Consider the following 21,974-nt stretch of genomic DNA (forward strand, 5'->3'; position numbering starts at 1 on the left):
TATGGGGGGTAAATGCCATAATCACCACGCTTGGCAGGCGGGTTGGCGATCGCAGTCGAGTACACCGAATTTGAGGGACGCTGCTGCCCGTCCACCGGTGGTCTTGGACGTAGTTTAAGGACATACCTACGTTCTATGACATTATGAAATTTTAAATAACATTTGCACAGTCTGGGCTATCAAAATCTCTTTCAACTTAGCTTACTTAGCTTGGTTTAATCTCTAGGTAGATTTTGATTTTATCGCGAATATACAGTCAGACGAGGTGGGGTCAGGTGAGGTGGGTGACTTCGTTTTGTAAGGTGTAGTGATAATTATAACATTAAAAACGAAAAACTCTCCCCAATTTCTGTTTTTCTCTCATTAGTCTTTGCATTTAATATCCTTACTTCTTCTTCTTCTTTCCAGTCGTATCCTCATTGCTGAGGGTCGTGATTACCAACGCTTAATACTACTTTCTTCCAGGCACTCCTATCCTGCGCCATTTGCAGGCAGGTCTGGGCCTTGGGTCCTGCATATGCCTTTACTGTGTCTATCCACCGGGTAGGCGCTCTTCCTCTACTTCTCTTCCCTTCTATGTGATGTGTGAATATCCTTACCTACTACTTAATTTGATTTGTAGCCGTCTTCGGTTACAAGAACAATTATCTATGCTTTATTATTACACAGATTATTAACTAAGTATTCCATGTAATTTGACTTAGTGTTTCCTGCGGATTGTCCTAGAATTAGCTACGCTATTGTTGATCTAATAGCCACGTAATCTTATTATAGTTAGAATTGTTTTAATTTTGTTACAAAGCGGCTACCGCGAAAACCGAACTTCGCAAATTGCGGGGATCTTTCTCTTTTACTCCAATGAAGGCGCAATTAGAGTGACAGAGAAAAATCACCGCAATTTGCGAACTTCGATTTTCGCGGTTATAGCCCAGAGCCCCCAGTGTAAATTTCATTCGATAGAATAGAATAGAAATACATTTAGATAGCGTAAAACACCATAACATTGCCATTTCCACATAACTTTGCCCACCGCGTCACAGTTCAGTTCGTAGTCACGTTCTTCAGAAAGTGTATTAGTAACAACTTTCAAGTTATTTCCCTTGTACTGAACTGTGACGCGGTGGGCAAAGTTATGTTGAAAGGGCAATGTTATAGAGTTTTACGGTATGGGATTTTGAACAGTACGCCAAGCGGGACGTTTTGGAAACTCAAAATCCCATAAAAATGACACTTTTAGCGTCAAACGCGTACGTCACGTCACGCTATCGAATGAAATTTACACAAGGGGTACAGAATGGACGTATCCGCAGTATTCGCACCATACTCTTCTTCTTCTTCTTCTTCCTCGCGTTATCCCGGCATTTCGCCACGGCTCATGAGAGCCTGGGGTCCGCTTGACAACTAATCCCATGATTTGACGTAGGCACTAGTTTTTACGAAAGCGACTGCCATCTGACCTTCCAACCCAGAGGGTAAACTAGGCCTTATTGGGATTAGTCCGGTTTCCTCACGATGTTTTCCTTCACCGAAAAGCGACTGGTAAATATCAAATGATATTTCGTACATAAGTTCCGAAAAACTCATTGGTACGAGCCGGGGTTTGAACCCGCGACCTCCAGATTGCAAGTCGCACGCTCTCACCGCTAGGCCACCAGCGCTTCAGTATCCGCACTATACTGCAAAACGTAATTCAAGACCAAAAAAAGTAAGAAATGTTGCCACTTTTTTACTAGCGCGTCTTATATTTATGTACAAATAAATAAATAAAAGTACTTTTTTAAATAGTAGGAGTAAAATTACTAATGAATAAATTATCCTAGCGTGATTATTTATCAAAAGGAATTTACAATTTTAGAAACAAATTATTGCAATGGCAACATTGTCTCACTTTTTTTGGTCTTGAATTACGTTTTGCAGTTTAGGTACTGGCAAGAGTTATATTATAAGTACAGTCAGCAGCAGAAGTTGCTAAGCGGGCGAGGTGTTCAAAATCACCTTGACACGCTCTTATTCTCTTAATAATAAAGTCGCGTCAAGATTATTTTGAACACCTTGCCCGCTTAGCAACTTCTGCTGCTGACTGTACACACTGGTAATTTGGTAACATACGAGTAGTAGAACCCGCTTGACAACTTTGATACGATTTTCCGCCTCATAGGTATGTACGCCATTTTACGATTTTACAATATGGTAAACTACATCAAAAGTATAGCATGTGACAAATAGTTATTTACACTACATATTATGCTACTTTACCGCCAGTGTGGTAATTAGCACAATACGTGCGTATGTCGAAAATTTAAAGGGCCATATGTACTGTAGAGCGTTGTACAATCCACGTGCGAAAAGGTAATTCGCAACTCGTGTCGATTTAAAACACTCCCATCGGTTGTGGGCCCGATTCGGATTTTGAAATAGACATCTATTAGACATCTTTTAGACATCACCAAGATACGATAACGATATGAGGCATTATCTATGAAAAGGGACCTTATTGTCGATGGCGCTTACGCTGCACAGCGTCGCGCGGCAATGTATTTGTATCGGAGCTTCGTTAATAATGGCGTAAGCGCCATCGACAATAAGGTCCCTTTTCATAGATAACGTCACATATGTTTAAGATCTAACCTGTCACATTTGACATTTGCGCGATTCTGGAGATACTGTTGAACGATTTCCACAGGATATGACTTAGAGATCCAATTCACCTCTAATAGATATCTTCTCTATCTAACGTAAAAGTGACATTTTATTGCCCGAATTGCGCTGCAAAGGAGAACTAGTTGATATCTAAACTATAACGTATCTAGACTGGATCTAGTACGTGTTGTCTCTTGTGAATATCTTGAAGTTGGAATACGGCAGTGTGTCCATTTATCGTAACTCGTTGCGAATTTCCTAATTTTCGCACTTGTATCGTATCGTAATGTACTCGCACGTGTGTCGTACAACGTTCTACAGTACATATGACCCTTTATATATTCGACGTAGTTACGAAATGTGCTCATTATAGCACCTGGTGTCGTAATGTAGCACCATATAAAAGTACACAAATAACGACATACTTACATTAAATGTCTTTAAACTAATGTGTCACCTAAATTGTGTATGAGTCAATCTTACTAATTTATGTCAGGTGTCTCATAACTCTCATAAGTCATAACGCAGTTAGCTGGAAGCCATTATTAATTGCAGCTATTAGTTATTTCCTTAATTAACCTAGTAACAAATGTATGGACACGTAATATCGAGACAAATAAATACCAGTATAGTTCGTTGTTTTTTGGCATTAGAAAGAACTCCACAGAAGCAAGCGTGCAGTTTTTATCAGGCTCTTTAATTGTTAATAATTATTGAATTATCTAATGTAGCATGGTCAATACATATAATTTACTTCAAATTATTACCGCTAAAAGTGCCGGATTTGGAACCACAAGCTTACTTCTGCGAAGTTCTTTCTAATGCTAAAAAAATGGACTGTAGTTACCGAGATTTGAACCCAGGACCATCGGCTTCATAGGCAGACTCACTACCAAGCCACACAGGTCGTCAAGAGATATTTTTGACCACGCCAGCTCGGAAAGGCTTACTTTGCGCTTCAAAAACTGATAGCAAAGTTGCATTTTATTCACATGTGAGGCAAAGTAATCAAATGCAAATTTTGACTTGTTATCTTATGTTTCCTGGTTGAATTGACTTTTAAATGATGATTTGGGATGATAAATATTTAATAACATTCATTTTAGCGGAAGCAGTTATAAAGTTGACCCAAAATTTTTTTATTAAGCTATGAGCTTCATCACATATGTTCCTTGAGTAATTCTAAGCATTTCAAGCCTGGGAGCCAATAAGAAATGTGTGTCTACTCGGATTTGTAATGGATTCAAACTTTCAACCCCTTTTTAACCCTGTTAGGGGATGAATTTTACAAAACGCTGAAATTACTTTTCCTGTCTTTTAATAATATCCCCAAATACAAAGATTCAAGTCCCGCGTTCGAAAATTTTTTTGATATCCATACAAACTTTCAACTCCTTTTTCACCACCTTAGGGGATGAATTTTCAAAAACGCTGAAATTAGTTTTCTTGTATTTTAATAATATATCGTTTTACGAAGTTTCAAATTCCTAGCTTAAAATAAAACTTGAACCCCATACAAACTTTCATCCCCTTTTTAACCCCCTTAGGGGTTGAATTTCTCAAAATCGCTTCTTATCTCTTGTACACTTTATAAATGTAATCTAGTGTGCAAATTTCAACTTTCTATCTTTTGTAGTTTCGGCTCCGCGTAGCAAAAATCTCCAACCAAATTTTTCACCTTTTTACGTTTTTCTTGTAAAATTACTATGAAATTGAAAAAACAAATATCAGCAATGAATTCTACGTCTTTGGTTTATACGAAAATGATACCAAACTTGCCCTAGTACCCACCAGGATCAGAGTAGATTTTTTTTAAAGATGACGGATGGCGGCCGTCTTTGTACCCCACCCTCCCCCCACTTCAGGCTAGAAATGCTTAGAATTACTCAAATATCAGATGTGATGAAGCTCATAGCTTAATAAAAAATTTTTGGGTCATGTATGGCAGCGTTACATAACTGACTCCAGTATTTGGATTTGATTTGGTTTGATTGTGTTTGATATTTTACATTTAATATTTGCTTCGGGTCGGTGTGGTGAAAATTTTGTGTTTCACGCGGGGGCAAATTTTGTTTAACCCTCGTGCTTTAAAACTCTCGCAACGCTCAAGATTCCATGTCTCGATTATGGAATCTTTCGCCTGCTCGGATATCAATATTAGCACGAGCGGTTAAACAACAACTTTGCCCCCTTGTAAAACAAATAACTATTACCGAGCCTTTGAGTATTCGTATTTACTGCCTTATTTCAATTTAATACTCTACAACTGTGAGGCACGTCGTATATCCAAAACCGGTCGGTCTAGGTCTAGCTAGATTCTAGGAATACCTGGGCTGCCTGGAATTTATGTGACAATCACAATTGATGACCAGAGTTAACAGATAGCTACACATTTATAAAATGCAGTTTATAACATTTTAATGAAATTGGATCGAATTATGACTGGCCTATATTTTAAAAAAACATACTTCAAAGTATATTCTGTCATATATTTATAGGGAATAGGTAATACAAAAATTTCATACCAAAACTACACTTTGACTCATGTTTTGGGACGTAATTTATTTATTGAAATAATTTAACAAAGGGTGTAATATAAAGTACCTATCTACTAATAATTTGTGAAATAGTGTGTCTCGATGACTACTCCGAAACCATTAACTTTCTCTTAACGTATGGGGGGGGGGGGGGGGGGGTCAAAGTGGTTCATTACTTTAATTAGTGCCTCTATCATTGACCATAATTAGATTCCTACTAAAAGCGACACTATGTACAAGTGTAAACGAAATTAATTTACAATTTAAATATTATGAATTTATGACTAAAAAAACGTCAAAAATAACATGTAAAAAGTCAACGGGAATAGTACATTATTGTCGAGGCTCGGAAGTAGCTACTTGCAGGCTGAGGATTCGTTTTAAACGGACGACCTTGGGAGTCCGTTTAATTGAATCCGAAGCCAGCAAGTAGCCTTCCAGCCGAGTCATATATAGTGCTTTTCTCAAAAATGGTGCAAGAAATATAAATATGATAGAAATATTTTACAAAAGCAACGTTCTTACGTATATATTTTCACAGAAAAAAGCACTTGCCGCCTTTTTATTTTTTTTAATAAAAAAATAGAAGTGTATTTTTCTGCCGAAAATACGCCAACCTATTTGAGACACCTAAATAGTCGCGGTACTAATCATCTGTTTGGCTGTTTAATGGGCCTGTGCCTTCATTTGATATGGCCATTTCAACTTTTAAAAAGTTTGGAACTCGACAAATAATGGAATTTGTATGCAACATTGCAGTCCCAAAATCGAGACTGCAATGTTTTTAACTTTTTAATTTTTGACTGACCATAAACTACGCGCTTCGCGACCTATTTTTTAGACGGCAAGGTCGACTTTGCCGTCCATTTTTGAGAAAAAGTAATATAGATATTCCTATAATTTAAGTATTTATTTACAGGCATTTTTATTAAGTATTTCAATTTAATGAGGGTTTCCGCGATCGAGTTTTTCACTAGATGACAGCACCGTGGCGAGAGGTCTAGCTGTTATATTCCACCAATCATGTTCAACCATGTTTTTTTTATTGGTGGATTTTGACAGCAGCTGTCAAAAGACCTCTCGTCACGGTGCTGCCATCTAGTGAAAATCTCGACCGTGGAAACCCTCTTTTGTTATCGGTTCATGAATAAACTTATAAAATCACCAAAGAATGCGTAATTATCAGAGCTCGGCAGGGGTGAGCCATTTTGACGTCACTTATGTCAAGTGTAGATATTAATATAGATACACCTTAGAAATAAATATTAAAATAAAACTTTATTAATTATTATTAAACTAAAATGACAATGCCTTATGTACAAATAAGTATGTATGGATATACATATTATTTGAAGAGGTTTACTAAAAAAGCTTGCTATAAAATTCATTTGTTTTAATGGCGACGTAAAGATCGTAGCGGAAAGGCAGCCTAAATAAAATAATTTCTTTAGTTATTAAATTACACCACATATGGCACATATACAATGAGTAAGCCCATTCATAATAAAATAATAATAATAAATACCATCGAATGACAAGGCATGTCCATGTTGTGCAAACTCTGAAAACAGCTCACCCCCGCCGAGCTCTGGTAATTATATTCCGGAACTCGAAAGACCGAACGAATATCACGACATAATTGTCATTCAAGTCTCACACACCACACTTTAACTGATCATCGGTAGACCTTATTTCCCTGGAATAAGATTTACAAATTGAAAGTTGAATGTATGGACGTAGGCACATATACTATCGACGAATCGTTAAGTTACTAATATCTAATAGGTATCCATATCAATGACGCACGACAATAAAAACCTAGAGTTTTGTTTGATAGGATTATTTATTGCTTTAAATTAATAGTAAATTTAAGGTTTTTGATTATTTTATCGAATTATTTTAATGATGTATCAGAACTGCGTCGTTTATGCGATTTAATTAATATGCTTTTGACTCCATTTAATAATCTCAAATATATATTCGTAAAATAATTAAAGGACTTAGCGTAAGTAGCGTAACAATTAGATCTAGGTAAATAACGCTAGGTATATAGCGGGCACGTTTTCATGCCAAATGTTAATTTACTGGAATCAGTTATGTAACGCTGCCATACATGACCCAAAAATTTTTTATTAAGCTATGAGCTTCATCACATCTGATATTTGAGTAATTCTAAGCATTTCTAGCCTGGGGTGGGGGGGAGGGTGGGGTACAAAGACGGCCGCCACCCGTCATCTTTAAAAAAAATCTATTCTGATCCTGGTGGGTACTTGGGCAAGTTTGGTATCATTTTCGTATAAACCAAAGACGTAGAATTCATTGCTGATATTTGTTTTTTTCAGTTTCATAGTAATTTTACAAGAAAAACGTAAAAAGGTGAAAAATTTGGTTGGAGATTTTTGCTACGCGGAGCCGAAACTACAAAAGATAGAAAGTTGAAATTTGCACACTAGATTACATTTATAAAGTGTACAAGAGATAAGAAGCGATTTTGGGAAATTCAACCCCTAAGGGGGTTAAAAAGGGGATGAAAGTTTGTATGGGGTTCAAGTTTTATTTTAAGCTAGGAATTTGAAACTTCGTGAAACGATATATTATAAATATACAAGAAAACTAATTTCAGCGTTTTTGAAAATTCATCCCCTAAGGTGGTGAAAAAGGGGTTGAAAGTTTGTATGGATATCAAAAAATTTTTCGAACGCGGGACTTGAATCTTTGTATTTGGGGATATTATTAAAAGACAGGAAAAGTAATTTCAGCGTTTTGTAAAATTCATCCCCTAACAGGGTTAAAAAGAGGTTGAAAGTTTGAATCCATTACAAATCCGAGTAGACACACATTTCTTATTGCCTCCCAGGCTTGAAATGTTTAGAATTACTCAAGGAACATATATGATTAAGCTCATAGCTTAATAAAAAATTTTTGGGTCAACTTTATAACTGCCTCCGCTAATTTAACGTATATTATGTATGTAGAGGTACTTACATTCAGAATTATTTTGGCATGAGGTGAGTGAAACGAAAAAGAGAACATTAAAAAAATGCACAAAACTCAAACACAAACAATGAGTTTGTTTGTGCACGTGTGATAATAAATTAAAAAAATCCTTAAAGAGTTCGAAAGAAAATTCCCTTTCAAGATGCAATAGAGAACTTCAAGTATACATATCTATCACAATAGTTATTTACGATACAAGTGCGGAAAAGAGGAAATTCGAAACGAGTGGCGATAAATTAAAACAAGACCGAAGGGAGTGTTTCAAATCGACACGAGTTGCTAATTACCTATTCGCACGTGTATCATACAACGTTTTACAGTACATATGCCACTGTAAACTTTTGACATACGCACGAAAAGTGCTATTTCACGCACTAGTGCCGGAAAATAGGACCATATGTACTGTAAAATTTATTTAGTGACAGGTATACATATGGCAGCGAAAAAGTTGAAATACTTAACAGATTATGTACAGTTTCCTTTTCGTATGAATCCACATTTTTATAATCGATTAAAATTTAGCTTAGGTAGATAACCAATTAATTAAAACAATGTATCGATTGATACCAAATTGTACAATACGGAGGACATATACAAATCCTAAGACTGCTAAAATCATAACCCTGTAACCGAGTAGGTATTTATTTATTTAATCTTTATTGCACATAAGAAAAACACACTGTACAAAAGGCGAACTTAATGCCATAAGGCATTCTCTACCAGTCAACCTTTAGGCAAAGCAGATAAGTTGTAGGCGGTGCAAAAACATGTGGTATTGATGATAAAATTAGGTACCTGTACGAACACAATACAATCATAAGAAATACACAGACATAAACATATATAAATATATACAAATATATAAGTTCATTTGAATTCATATGTATGTGTATTTCTTTTTTTTATTATTATGAATGGGCTTACTCGTGGCCACAGACTAGCCGAGGCGTAGACGTGGCCTACGATGGAGCGAGCTCGCCCAGAAGGTGCCTGTTCACTCTTGATTTGAAGGTATATGTATTTTCACCACACCAGCTCGGAAAGACTTACTTTGCACTTCGAAAACTGATAGCAAAGTTGCATTTTATTCACATGTGAGACAAAGTAATCAAATGCAAATTTTGAGTTAGTTATGTTTGCTGGTAGAATTGACTTTTAAATGATGATTTTGGATGACAAATATTTAATAACATTGATTTGGATTTGATTTGGTTTGATTTTGTTTGATATTTTACATTTAAAATTTGCTTCGGGTTGGTGTGGTGAAAAATTTTGTGTTTCACTCGGGGGCAAATTTCATTTAACCCTCGTGCTTTGAAACCCTCGCAACGCTCAAGATTCCAGTATTCGAACCACTCGCTACGCTTGTGGTTCAATTTTGGAATCTTTCGCTTGCTCGGGTATCAATATTAGCACGAGCGGTTAAACAACAACTTTGCCCCCTTGTAAAACAAATAACTATAACTATATTAAGTGAAAAAAAAGTCTTTAGTTGTCAACATAATTTACTCGTAATACAATAAGAAGGAAAACACAGTGCCCGTACAAGGTCTAACTAATACCCTATACAAAGTCACGAGTAGATAAAGGTCAAAGTCAATCAGGTAATTTAATTAGTCAAACACGAATATTCGCTTATCGAGAACAAACAAGAAGATGTGTAGAAAAACATATGAGAATTTACGACCTAATTATGTCAGGTAGGTACAGTCGCCAACAGATATATCGGAGCGGCCAAGGTGTTCACAATATCTGAACGAGCACTCTAACACCTTGACAATAGAGGCGTGCTCAGATATTTGTGAGCACGCTGGCCGCTCCGATATATCTGATGGCGACTGTATATTAGGAGTTGCGCATGAGAAATGCGATTATTTTTCTTCGGGATGCGGTCAATGCATATATTTATTATCAATAAACGTTTAAAAAAACAATTATGTCACGTAAAATTGCTGTGTTAGATATATTTGGAGGCTCGAATCCTTTAGAGATGCGTTTAAAAATTGACGCAACAAACAACAAAAGGGACTTAAAAGACTCGGAAGTTTTGTAAAAATGTGTGAAGTACTTCAAAAATTCAAAAGGCACCAGTTCCTACGCATTCTACGTTCTACTCGTAATATATGGTTTTTTTTTTATTATCCTTAAATTATTTTATGAAAATCTATACTCATGGCCAAAAGCGGAAGGCAGAAAAAACGCAATAAATTATTTTCAAAATTAAAAAACTTTTTTTTTGCGTTCCTCTTTTGTCCATGAATGTATTAATTATAAGTATGTTTACACAGACCACACACAATCAGCATCTAGATATAGATAAATAAACCGTGTATCGATCGTAACTATACATGCGCAGGAGCATTGTTTGTCGACGCAACAGTAAACGCGAGGGTTTCGTAACCGACATTCCAGCAATATTCAACAAGTGTTTATAATATACACGGTGTAACATGAGGGAACCGAATGATTTTAACAGCGTATTCCTGGTCGTATTTAGAGACAAAAATGTCCTATAAACTTTTTTGAAATTCGCCTAGTTTCAGAGATAATATGAATTAAAAAAAAAACAAGTTTGTATTGTTACATAGTGTAAAATGCCTTTTTGATGGTGATGTTGCTGCTATGGGACGTAGTCTAAATATCCTTAATTGATAGATGTCAAAAAGTGACAAGTAACACTTTGCAATAAGTAGGTTTTACGAAAAAAAAATGTAAAAATCAATTTTAAGTGACAAGTTTACCAATAAAATTTATTTTTTAAGTACAAATACATTAAAAAAATTGAAAAAAAAACAAACAAATTTTTTTTTTGCGAATTTGACCTAAACTCACATTACATTTTTTTCCTTCTTTTGACCTCAGAAATGCGTGGTTAAAATTATTCGGTTTCCTCATATTACACCGTGTAGACGGTGAGGTTATGAACGATGAAATATTCAAGATCCCATCTTGAATATTACATATTGGCGAGAGTTATACCAAGCTAATTCGGCAGCGATTTCGATAGCACAGTTTGTGCAAGTGTTATTTTAAACGTCAATCTTCTATGCTATCTAAATCGCTGCCAACTCAGCTTGTATAGTCCATATTTTTAGGTAAACAAACAATTTGTACATTTTCGGGAAGTTATAACATTTATTGGTAAACCAACCAAATACAAAATCGCCGGGATCAGACATTGAACGACCTGACTTTAACCTACATTATTTGATCGTGTAATGTCTTCATCTACCCTCAACTGGCTTAAGGAACCATTTGAGGGTAGATTTTTGTATACTTTTATTAAAATACCTAAAGATACAGAGTATACAATTGACATAATTGTATACAAACACATAAAAGCTTTTGGAGCCTAAGTCAACCATTACAAAAATACTTATTCCTTGTCTAAGTTATCATCATTCAAAAATATCTAGACATTATTGCTGATGACTGTATGCTCGATTGTCTACCACTGTATCACTTAAAAAATGAGTCCCTAGCCCTATACAGGGTGTTATCAAAAAGGGGCTGTAAAGTCAGAAACGAAAATGTTTTGGCAATTTTTTTTTTACCTTGTTATAGAGTCCTACTGCTGGGCAAAGGCCTCTTTTTACTTAGTTATCTGATATTGTGCATATAATATGTAACTAGGATTTGATATGACTTAAATACGCGTCGCGTCGCGTTGAGTAACATTTTAATCCAATAGTTTCCGCTGTGAGTAATAACCGAAGACGCTAAGGAATGTTCATGAATAAGTGGCAAAAGTCATTGATATATTTATGAAGTGTCAGACATTCTTGTCAGATCAGACAGAACTATTGTTTTTTTTTTATTGTGAGGTTCTTATTCTGGTTAGTTGACGCGTTTTAATTTTTTATGCATTTTTTTTTATTCGAGGACCAATCTACCAAAATAATCAAAATTCAAATATGACTAATTCAACTTACTCCGGGTTTTAAAAATTTCAGTAACATAGGGAAGTTTTATACAAGTCGATTTTAAGTTAGAGCTAAGTCTAGCCTCAAATAATGAAATGTACTAACTAAAATTATGTCTACTTAATTACCATACTAAAGTTATTCAAAGTTTACTTAAGTACCTGTTTAAGTGTTTACCTTCGACCAAGCAATACATACTATAGATATTTGTTAAAAACTGTGGTCGTAGAAAATTAAAAATAAATACTTACACCACTTCCTGAGAAAGGCGCTCGTGAGCTTGGCACACAACTTATCCCGGCCCTGCATGTTGTACACACACTACAACACTAGTACATCACACACACACACGGTCTGCGAGGTGCGCACGCGTCGGCGGCGGGACGACGACTGCGGGCCTGAGGGCAAAACGAAATTGCTGTAGTAACCAAGTTCGACTTTTCATTGAAAAGCTCTAAGCGGCTACCGCGAAAACCGAAATTCGCAAATTGCGGGGATCTTTCTCATTCACTCCAACGAAGGCGTAATTAGAGTGACAGAGAAAAATCCCCGCAATTTGGGAACATCGATTTTCACGGTTATAGCCCTAGACTGCAAAACGTAATTCAAGACCAAAAAAAGTAAGACCATGTTGCCACTGCAATAATTTGTTTGTAAAATAGTAAATTCCTTTTTATAAATAATCACGCTAATATGTGGCGTTATCTATGAAAAGGGACCTTATTGTCGATGGCGCTTACGTCATTATTAACGACGCTCCGATATAAATACAATGACGCGCGACGCTGTGCAGTAAGTGTAAGCGCCATCGACAATGGGTCCCTTTTCATAGATAATGCCTCAATTCAAGATCAAAAAAAGTAAGACAATGTTGCCAGTGCAATAATTTGTTTGTAAAATGTGACTTCCCACGAGTAAAGGTACCTTATGGCGGTTGGCGCTTACGCTATTATTAAAGCCACTCCAATATTATTGCGGCGCTATGCGAGGTAAGCGCCAGCCGCCATAAGGTACCTTTTGCCGTGGAACGTCACAAATAGTAAATTCCTTTTGATAAATAATCACGCTAATATAATTTATTTATTAGTAATTTTAAAAAGTACGATTTAAATAAGTACTTTAATTTACTTATTTTTACATAAATACAAGACGCGCTAGTAAAAAGTGGCAACATTGTCTTACTTTTTTTGGTCTTGAATTACGTTTTGCAGTATAGGCCTATTCGATAATGGAAACCTGTTTGATATTATTCGAATTTGATACGACTGATTATTGAGAGGTATTGATGAGTTGAGATTTTTAAGTTTCGAATAGGCCTCTAGATTGATTTATACAGAAAGAGAAAAACTATAAGATTCAATTTTAATATATACGTAACGTCATTTGAAAATATACTCTTGCTTTTATTGTGCCAACACACTGTAAAAGGACTATAACGTATATACGCCTTTGTACTAATTACGAATGTTATTTTTCCTGTTTTGTTTTTATTTTTGTACAATAAAGTGTTTTACTACTACATATAATGAAGCAAAATTAAATAAAAAAAAGCAAAATTATTAAATATAAAATATTTTTCCATAATAAGTTGACAAAATAAAGAAAAAAGCTAAAAAAGCTTAAGCTTAGCATTAAGCTTAAATTAACATGGCGATTATAATTTGACAAGCCAATAATTCATGATAGCAATAAAATTTATCGCTCAAATATATCTTTTAACATATCTGCAGTTATGCAGAATATAATAAAACGTATGATTTAGATGGATCATGATTAAAAACTGTCAAATTAAAAATATTTGCTTGTTTTTGCATGCTTCACGATCAGTGGAAGAGATTCAAGTTGTCTTTTATCTTTTAAAAGGGTTTATGAGTTGGTTGGTTAGCTTGTTTATTAGTTAAAAAACCGGACAAGTGCGAGTCGGACTCTCCCACCGAGGGTTCCGTACTTTTTAGGATTTGTTTTTACAGCGGCAACAGAAATACATCATCTGTGAAAATTTCATCTGTCTATCACGGTTCATGAGATACAGCCTGGTGACGGACAGACAGACGGACAAACGGACAGTGGAGTCTTAGTAATAGGGTCCCGTTTTTACTCTTTGGGTACGGAACCCTAATAACCTGTGATATAGGGACTTATTCTTTGAGTTTTTTTCAGATCAGTATTTGTGATTTATTTACTTTTTGTGTCTTGTTTGAATTACAACGGAACGTGAGATTGATTTTCGATCATTGTACATGAATCCTTTTCAAAAATGGCATATAAATTTATTTAATTTGTGTTTTGGAATCATATCTTTTCTAGATATTTTTTCCCTATTTCTTTATATTAATGTTCCCCTCGATATGAAGCCGTATTTAAGTAGGGGTGGAAAATAGTCGTAATATTTTAAGCAGGTACGTAGTTCAACTATACAAATTTCTTGAATTTACAAGATGGCCCAATAATTTTACTGTGGTATATTGTTGATCATTTTAACAGACGTTTGTGTGTCAAGAACGAGAAATTCTTGTACATTTATTTACTTATATATTTATATGTATATATATTTCGGGTATCTCGGAAACGGGGTGAAAAAAACCGGCCAAGTGCGAGTCGGACTCGCGCACGAAGGGTTCCGTACCATAACGCAAAAAAAAAACGGAAAAAAATGCAAAAAGAAAACGGTCACCCATCCAAGTACTGACCACGCCCGACGTTGCTTAACTTTGGTCAAAAATCACGTTTGCTGTATGGGAGCCCCACTTAAATCTTTATTTAATTCTGTTTTTAGTATTTGTTGTTATAGCGGCAACAGAAATACATCATCTGTGAAAATTTCAACTGTCTAGCTATCACGGTTCGTGAGATACAGCCTGGTGACAGACAGACGGACAGACGGACGGACGGACGGACGGACGGACGGACGGACGGACGGACGGACGGACGGATGGACAGCGAAGTCTTAGTAATAGGGTCCCGTTTTACCCTTTGGGTACGGAACCCTAAAAATCGATCTAGCTAGGTGTTATCTCTGGGAAAACGCACATTTTTGAGTTTTTACATGTTTTCCGAGCAAAGCTCGGTCTCCCAGGTATTATTATACGATGTCTACTAAGTGCTTACCCCATAACTAGTCGCCATAGCCTTGGTACAAGTACTCAATGCCAACATAAACGTTATCCCACCGGTTCTGAAGCAACCGATGACGTCATCGATTTCGCATACGATTATCAAATACCTGCGCGAACGCATCGTCTCCAGCAGAAATTAAAGGTACTATGTCACAGTTTTTAACAATGCAATTTGGATGTTAATTTAATGACATTAGAGTCTATATTTGTCGACGATTGTAAATTTATGAGTTCTTCTATGTGTTAATTGAAAAGTGTGATATTCTTCAGTTGTACTTTCAACTTTAACTTTAAGTGTATATTAAGTTATACAATCATACGGCTCGATTCGGGAAATGAATTAGACATTAACTAGATACGATATAGTAAAAATATGTGACGTTCCAAGGAAAAACGAACCTTATGGCGGCCGCAATAATATTGGAGCGGCGTTATAATAGCGTAAGCGACAACCACCATAAGGTACCTTTTGCTGTGGAACGTCACATATCTTTACTATTTCATATCTAGTGAATCTCTAATTCATTTCCCGAATCGCGCCGCTACTATCATATTTTGTTTCTGAAGAGTATGTGCTTAGAGTTGTAAAACATTCGAATAGAGTTCAAAATTGTATGACATGTCACGCTCCTCGCGTTGCGTAACTTGAATACTTCACACAATAGTCCTTTTGACAGATTGTCATATCGTAATCGCTTGCAATTTGTTAGCAAAAATACCTAAGGTTTTTTTAAGTACCTAACTTGATGCATCTTACGTACAAGATACTTAGCTGAAGCCTTATTTAAGATTCTGACGTAAGTTGTGTCTGCCGGTAATAAGCATCAACTACGATTGTAACTTAGTTTTAAGAACACGTTTGATATCCGTTCACCGTCATTTTCATTTATCATTACATGTGTGCTATACCATCCTGTATATTAATCTGTGTAATGTACAGTTTATCACTTATTTTGATGGAGACATAGATTTACTTTCAATTTACTCGTTCGATCTAGTTAAACATAATAAATAAATATTATATAAAGTGCCACATAACCTGATAACCTGAATTAACCTGAATTACGATTGAATTTATTATTATTTGATTGATAATTAGGTTGTTATATAAAATATACAGAATAGACGATTGTTGATCTCCAATTTAAACAGATTGTCATAAATAAAATAAAGAAAAATCGGGCAAGTGCGAGTCGGACTCGCACACGAAGGGTTCCGTTTCCGTACCATAATGCAAAAATGGCAAAAAAAAAACGGTCACCCATCCAAGTACTGACCCCGCCCGACGTTGCTTAACTTCGGTCAACAATCACGTTTGTTGTATGGGAGCCCCACTTAAATCTTTATTTTATTCTGTTTTTAGTATTTGTATTGTTATAGCGGCAACAGAAATACATCATCTGTGAAAATTTCAACTGTCTAGCTATCACGGTTCGTGAGGTACAGCCTGGTGACAGACGGACGGACGGACAGCAGACTCTTAGTAATAGGGTCCCGTTTTACCCTTTGGGTACGGAACCCTAAAAAGAGGAATACGTAATTAGACGAAATAAGTAGTATCTTCATTCCATCTACAATTCTTGAACGTTTTTGTGAGCAAATTACGTTATCCAAACTGTGAGAGGAAATGAAAGCATATAAAATTGATTTATATGCCATGATTCGAAATGATCTTATGATTTTGGAGATTTTATCTTAAGGTTTCTTTTACCCGATTGACGAAGAAGGGAACGTGATGTTTTAAGGCCTGTGCACATCGGCTGCGTGTGCGTGACGTGCACGTGGGCGTGTAGTGTTGTAGTAAATATACAGATCCTTATGAGAGACGGCACACCGCTTGCGTGACGTGTGCGTGTGCGGCTCCAACATTTTGGCGCACGCACACGTGCACGTCACGCACAGGGAAGCTGGTGTGCACAGACATTGTATGCGTGTTTGTAAGTACATCCTTAAGTTCAAGCAGCTTGTTAGATTGGGATGTGGAACGTACCTACCTCAAAAATCACTATATTGCTCGGTGAAAGTCACATAAAAATCCGTTTAGTAATTTTTGAGTTTATCGCGAACATTCAGACAAACAAAAGCGGCGGGGGAGTTTGTTTTTTACGGCGTAGTGATTTTATTTAATTATAATTAAATTTACATATAAATTTTCCCCATATTATAACGCCATAAGACAGGATGGGTGTAAAAAAGCCATAATACCCACTTTAACCTAAGAGTACAAAACAAATACATAGTACCCTTTTGTCTACTCCTTGTATTTGCGATTGTATTGTAGATTTTAGATTAGATTATCCATTTGCCGTGCCACTGACGCCACGGGGGTAAAATTTAGTTATGTGAATAAATAATGCCAACCTAAAAGTGGGGTGCTTTTATTAGATTTTGGGATAATAGAGATATCAAATGCCGTCTTTGGCGTCGTTGTCACGATTTTGCGTTGATGTCAATTGACGTCTGTGGCGTTGAAAAGGTAAATTTAGTCGAAAATACTTGGTTGAAGTAATCTCCCAGCAAACATTTTTGGTCGATATTCCGACAAAGGCACCTATTTTAGGTCGCACAATTTAGGAGACCAAAATGAGGCACGTCGAATCGACGTCGTGGGCACGTCGAGTCGACATAAATGGGGAAAAAACGCACGTGCCGGTGACGTATTTATTGACGGTAAATTAGTGATTACAACCATTAGGTCAACACTAGGTCATGTTTCCGACGTGGATTCGACGTCGCCACGACGTGCCGCGTAGTGAAAATGTACTAATTTAGTATTCTTTACCACCTTTAGACGTGATGGCGACATATTTTTATCCATATAATTACTCTGCGAGGCAATATTTAGATGAGACGCGATGAAGAGAAAAAGGGACACAAACATTACGCTTATACAGGGTGATTCATGAGACGTGAGCAGGACTAATCCTGCACACTCAGTAACTGGTAATTGATCGATCACCGTCGTATTTATGTGAAACAACCACACTTTTTCCTATTTTTCAACTTTTTGGTGAGGTCAAATTTAATTCTCTACAATCATGGTCACCATACAAGACCTAATTAATAAACATAAAACCTCTTTTACGAAGAAAATAAAATGTCAAACCTGAGTGAGATACGAGTTTTCAAAAGTAACCAGACCGTGATGACAGTGATGACATTCAATTTGACACAGAATATCGGTAGTTTAGTATTCTAATGTTAGGGTGACCATCCATGTCGTAAATAAATTAATAACTTTTTTTTTTCAACACGACTAGAAAATTAACGTTAACCTCACTAATACTGATAGGAAAGAGTTGCTTATAATTTACAAAATGCACAGTGTTAGTCCTGCTCACGTCTCCTGAATCACCCTGTATATTCTTTTCACTCAGAAACAAAATGTCGAACAAGAAAACAACTTTAAGTTGTGCTATGATAATGGCGGCCACTAAGTCATGTAAAATAATTTAGGCCGATTACGCTGATGAAGAACGATGAAATGTAGTGCACAGAAATTTTTTTCGTGCAGTATGTTAGTTTTACATACAAAACTATCGATGGGCTTTTGAAATATTTAAGTTTTCAACATTTTATAAAATCAAAATGCATATATTTGCTTGTAATTGAGTGTTGTAATTGAATATTTGTGTGTGTGAGTGTATTGACTTGATCAAAAATATTGTTTTATTTTGAATATTAGCAGAATGAAGTACCGTGCGATGGCACCATTCAAGATAGAACAACTTAAATTATGCAATTTCGTATTTAGCATCTCGTTATTATGAAAGAAAATGGCGGCACAACCTTATGGTATTGATAGTACTTTACAAGTGATTTTAACTATATGGTCGCAATTTGGTATCTATTTTAAGTAACATTTACCTAAAATTAGTAGCTAAATCGACATAAAATCGACGACCTAAAGGTCTCCGTATAAGAAATAATTACGTCGCAAATACACCTAAAATGTCTTATTAGTACATTTGACCTATTGGTCAGCCTTTGCAGTTAATTTTACCTAATATGTCGACTTATTTTCAACCATTAAGTCCCTGACTTCATGGTCCCCGTATAAGAAATAATTACGTCGCATATACACCTAAAATGCCTTATTAGTACATTTGACCTATTGGTCAGGGTTCGAAGTTAATATTACCTAATATTTCGACAGATTTTCAACCATTAAGTCCGTGACTTCATAGTCCCCGTATAAGTAATAATTACGTCGCAAATACACCTAAAATACCTTATTAGTAGATTTGACCTATTGGTCAGGGTTTAAGGTTAATTTTACCTAATATTTTGCCTTATTTTCAACCCCTAAGTCCCTGACTTCATGGTGTATTTATGAAGTGAAATTTACGTTTTATTATCCCTATATTTTGACTTGGAAGTAAAAGTGTACAATACGTAAAATAATTGGTGACTTAGGACGTAATTTTCACTTAAATTGGTAAAATCTTCTTCGAGCCTAGGAAAAAATACTTAAAATGTTTGCTGGGCTACCGACTAGTTTTGCTCAGTTTTCCATCAGTACGTGTCTGAGTTAACGATCGGTTCGACCTCCGTGAGCAAACTAACTAATCGATCCTATTTCTACTCATCATCAGCATGAGGTCGTAAAGACGTCATCAGTGGTCGAATGTGAAAACATTTGGAACTGGTTACGTGACCTTGAATAGAAAAATAGGAAAAATACTCGAAAAATAGGTGCTAGCATTAAAGAAAAATTAAAAAAAAATAGATTGTAAGGTCAGATTAAGAAAACATCAGGTTATTAACATTAAAGAGAAAAAATAAGATGAGAATAAAGTCAATTGGGGCAAATGTCTCATATTCATATTAATATTCATATATTCATAATAATTCATATTACATGTCGTTTTTCATAATTACATTAAAAATTAAAAAATAAATAAAAATTAACAATTAAGTTAATTAAGATTAGCATAAAAGAATACAATGTCAAGTCGAAATAAAAGTACATATACCTACAGTTACATTAGGTACCTACTTACTTATTAACAAAATCTGCAAAACTGTAGAAAGTGTGCTCGATAAAAACTGTTTAGTGACGGCGCTTCTGTGACGTGTAGTGGCAGACGGTTGTAAACTGCCGGACCCATTACATGTGTAATGGAGCTATAGCGTTAAATCTCTGTATCTCTAGGTATTTAAATAAAAGTAAACAAAATCTACCCTCAAATGCCTCCTTAAGCCAGTTGAGGGTAGATGAAAATATTACACGATCAAATAATACAGGTTAAAGTCAGGTCGTTCAGTGACTGATCCAGGCGGTATTTGTTTGGTTAACCAATAAAATGTTATAACTTATAACATCGCGCGCTCACTGCTCATATCCCGGTCGATATAAGTCTAGTATATAACTCTAACCGTTAATTATTCATAACTGTTAAGCATCAGATCATTTTACAATTTTCAATACCGATAATGATGCAAGTGATAAAAAGACCCAACACACCCCCTCATAATTATTATAATATTTAATTTCTACTACGTTTCGCACATACTTTAAATGCGTATCATATCAAATACGAAGGCTTATACAAAAACGTGGCATAACGGAATGGGCAAAGTTGATAAATTTTTAATGGTAGGATCAAAAATAGTGGTCTTAGTGGGCTGAATCCAAAAAAAAACCAGATCTTTAAAGTTAAAGATGCACACAATCGCACACAAAAGTGCGTACTTAACAGATTTAATGATTATTCAAATAGTTAATGATAATGATAACCGTTGGCTTTACAAGGCCGGTTTGAGCAATAACATTTAATGGTCCTTAGGCCAGCCAAGAATTAGACCAGAACCCATCACTGCGGTCTGTAACCATTATTGTGAAGTAACCTGGCCATTATGAATCAATCAAGGATTTAGATATTTTAAAATTATATTGTTAGAAACACCGAACTGCGTTCCAAAACGTGTGGAAGAGGGCATGCAGGTCGCCAAGCTATAGTTCGTTTTTTTAGCATTAGAAAGAACTTGCAAGAAGGTAAGCGATCTTGACAAGTCTTTTAATTGAAAAACGCTTTTTAAAAATCAAAAACTATTACTAATGAAAGCAGAAGAATATAAATGATCGTATTAGATTCATAATTGTTACATATTTGCCGTAACTTACTTTTATAATGTGTTTTTCAATTATAAGACATATCAAGATTGTTTACCTTATTTCTAATGCTAAAAAAAACGAACTATAAAGTGGGACTGGGCAGGGCACGTCTGCCGAATGTACCCGGAGCGCTGACCAAACTAGCTACAGACTGGGTCCCACAGGACGGATCTCGGGGCAGAGGAAGACCAAAACGGAGATGGCGGGACGACCTTGACACATTTTGTAAAGAGTGGCGGGAGTGTGCATCGGATGGGACCAAATGGCGGGAAAGAGGGGAGGCCTTTGCCCAGCAGTGGGACACTCCTATAGGCTAATAAAAAAAATACCCAATGTTTAGTTAATTTCATTTTTATGTGTATACATTGTTTTTCGTTGTCTCCTGGTATTTTCTGTTACTTTGTAGTTTTACAATGCCTTAGTTACCGTAATGCCACGATACCTACTTATTTGATCAAAGAAATAAATAAATAAATAATATAACAATTTTTGCTAACGTTAAAAAAATTAAGAAAAAATACTATTATCAGATTAACCCAAAAATTTGGGTCAATCTGTTAATAGTATTTTTTTGTTTATGAAAACTTTTTTATCAGTGTCGTCATTACCGTCTTTACCATAAGGGCACACGGGGTCCGTGCCC

The 21,974-nt window shown here is 35.7% G+C and overlaps 1 protein-coding gene across 1 annotated transcript in view; it reads right to left on the reverse strand.

Annotated features, from left to right (window-relative positions):
• The window catches only part of LOC134677982 (scavenger receptor class B member 1), a 130,594-nt gene that overhangs the window by 78,686 nt on the left and 29,934 nt on the right, over positions 1-21,974 (reverse strand). The window contains exon 2 of the mRNA XM_063536415.1: positions 12,349-12,495. Within this exon, the coding sequence (XP_063392485.1) occupies positions 12,349-12,406 (58 nt within the window). The 5' untranslated portion in view covers positions 12,407-12,495. The remainder of the gene's footprint in view (positions 1-12,348; positions 12,496-21,974) is intronic.

This window comes from Cydia fagiglandana, chromosome 27 (genome assembly GCF_963556715.1).
Source record: "Cydia fagiglandana chromosome 27, ilCydFagi1.1, whole genome shotgun sequence".
NCBI lineage: Eukaryota > Metazoa > Arthropoda > Insecta > Lepidoptera > Tortricidae > Cydia > Cydia fagiglandana.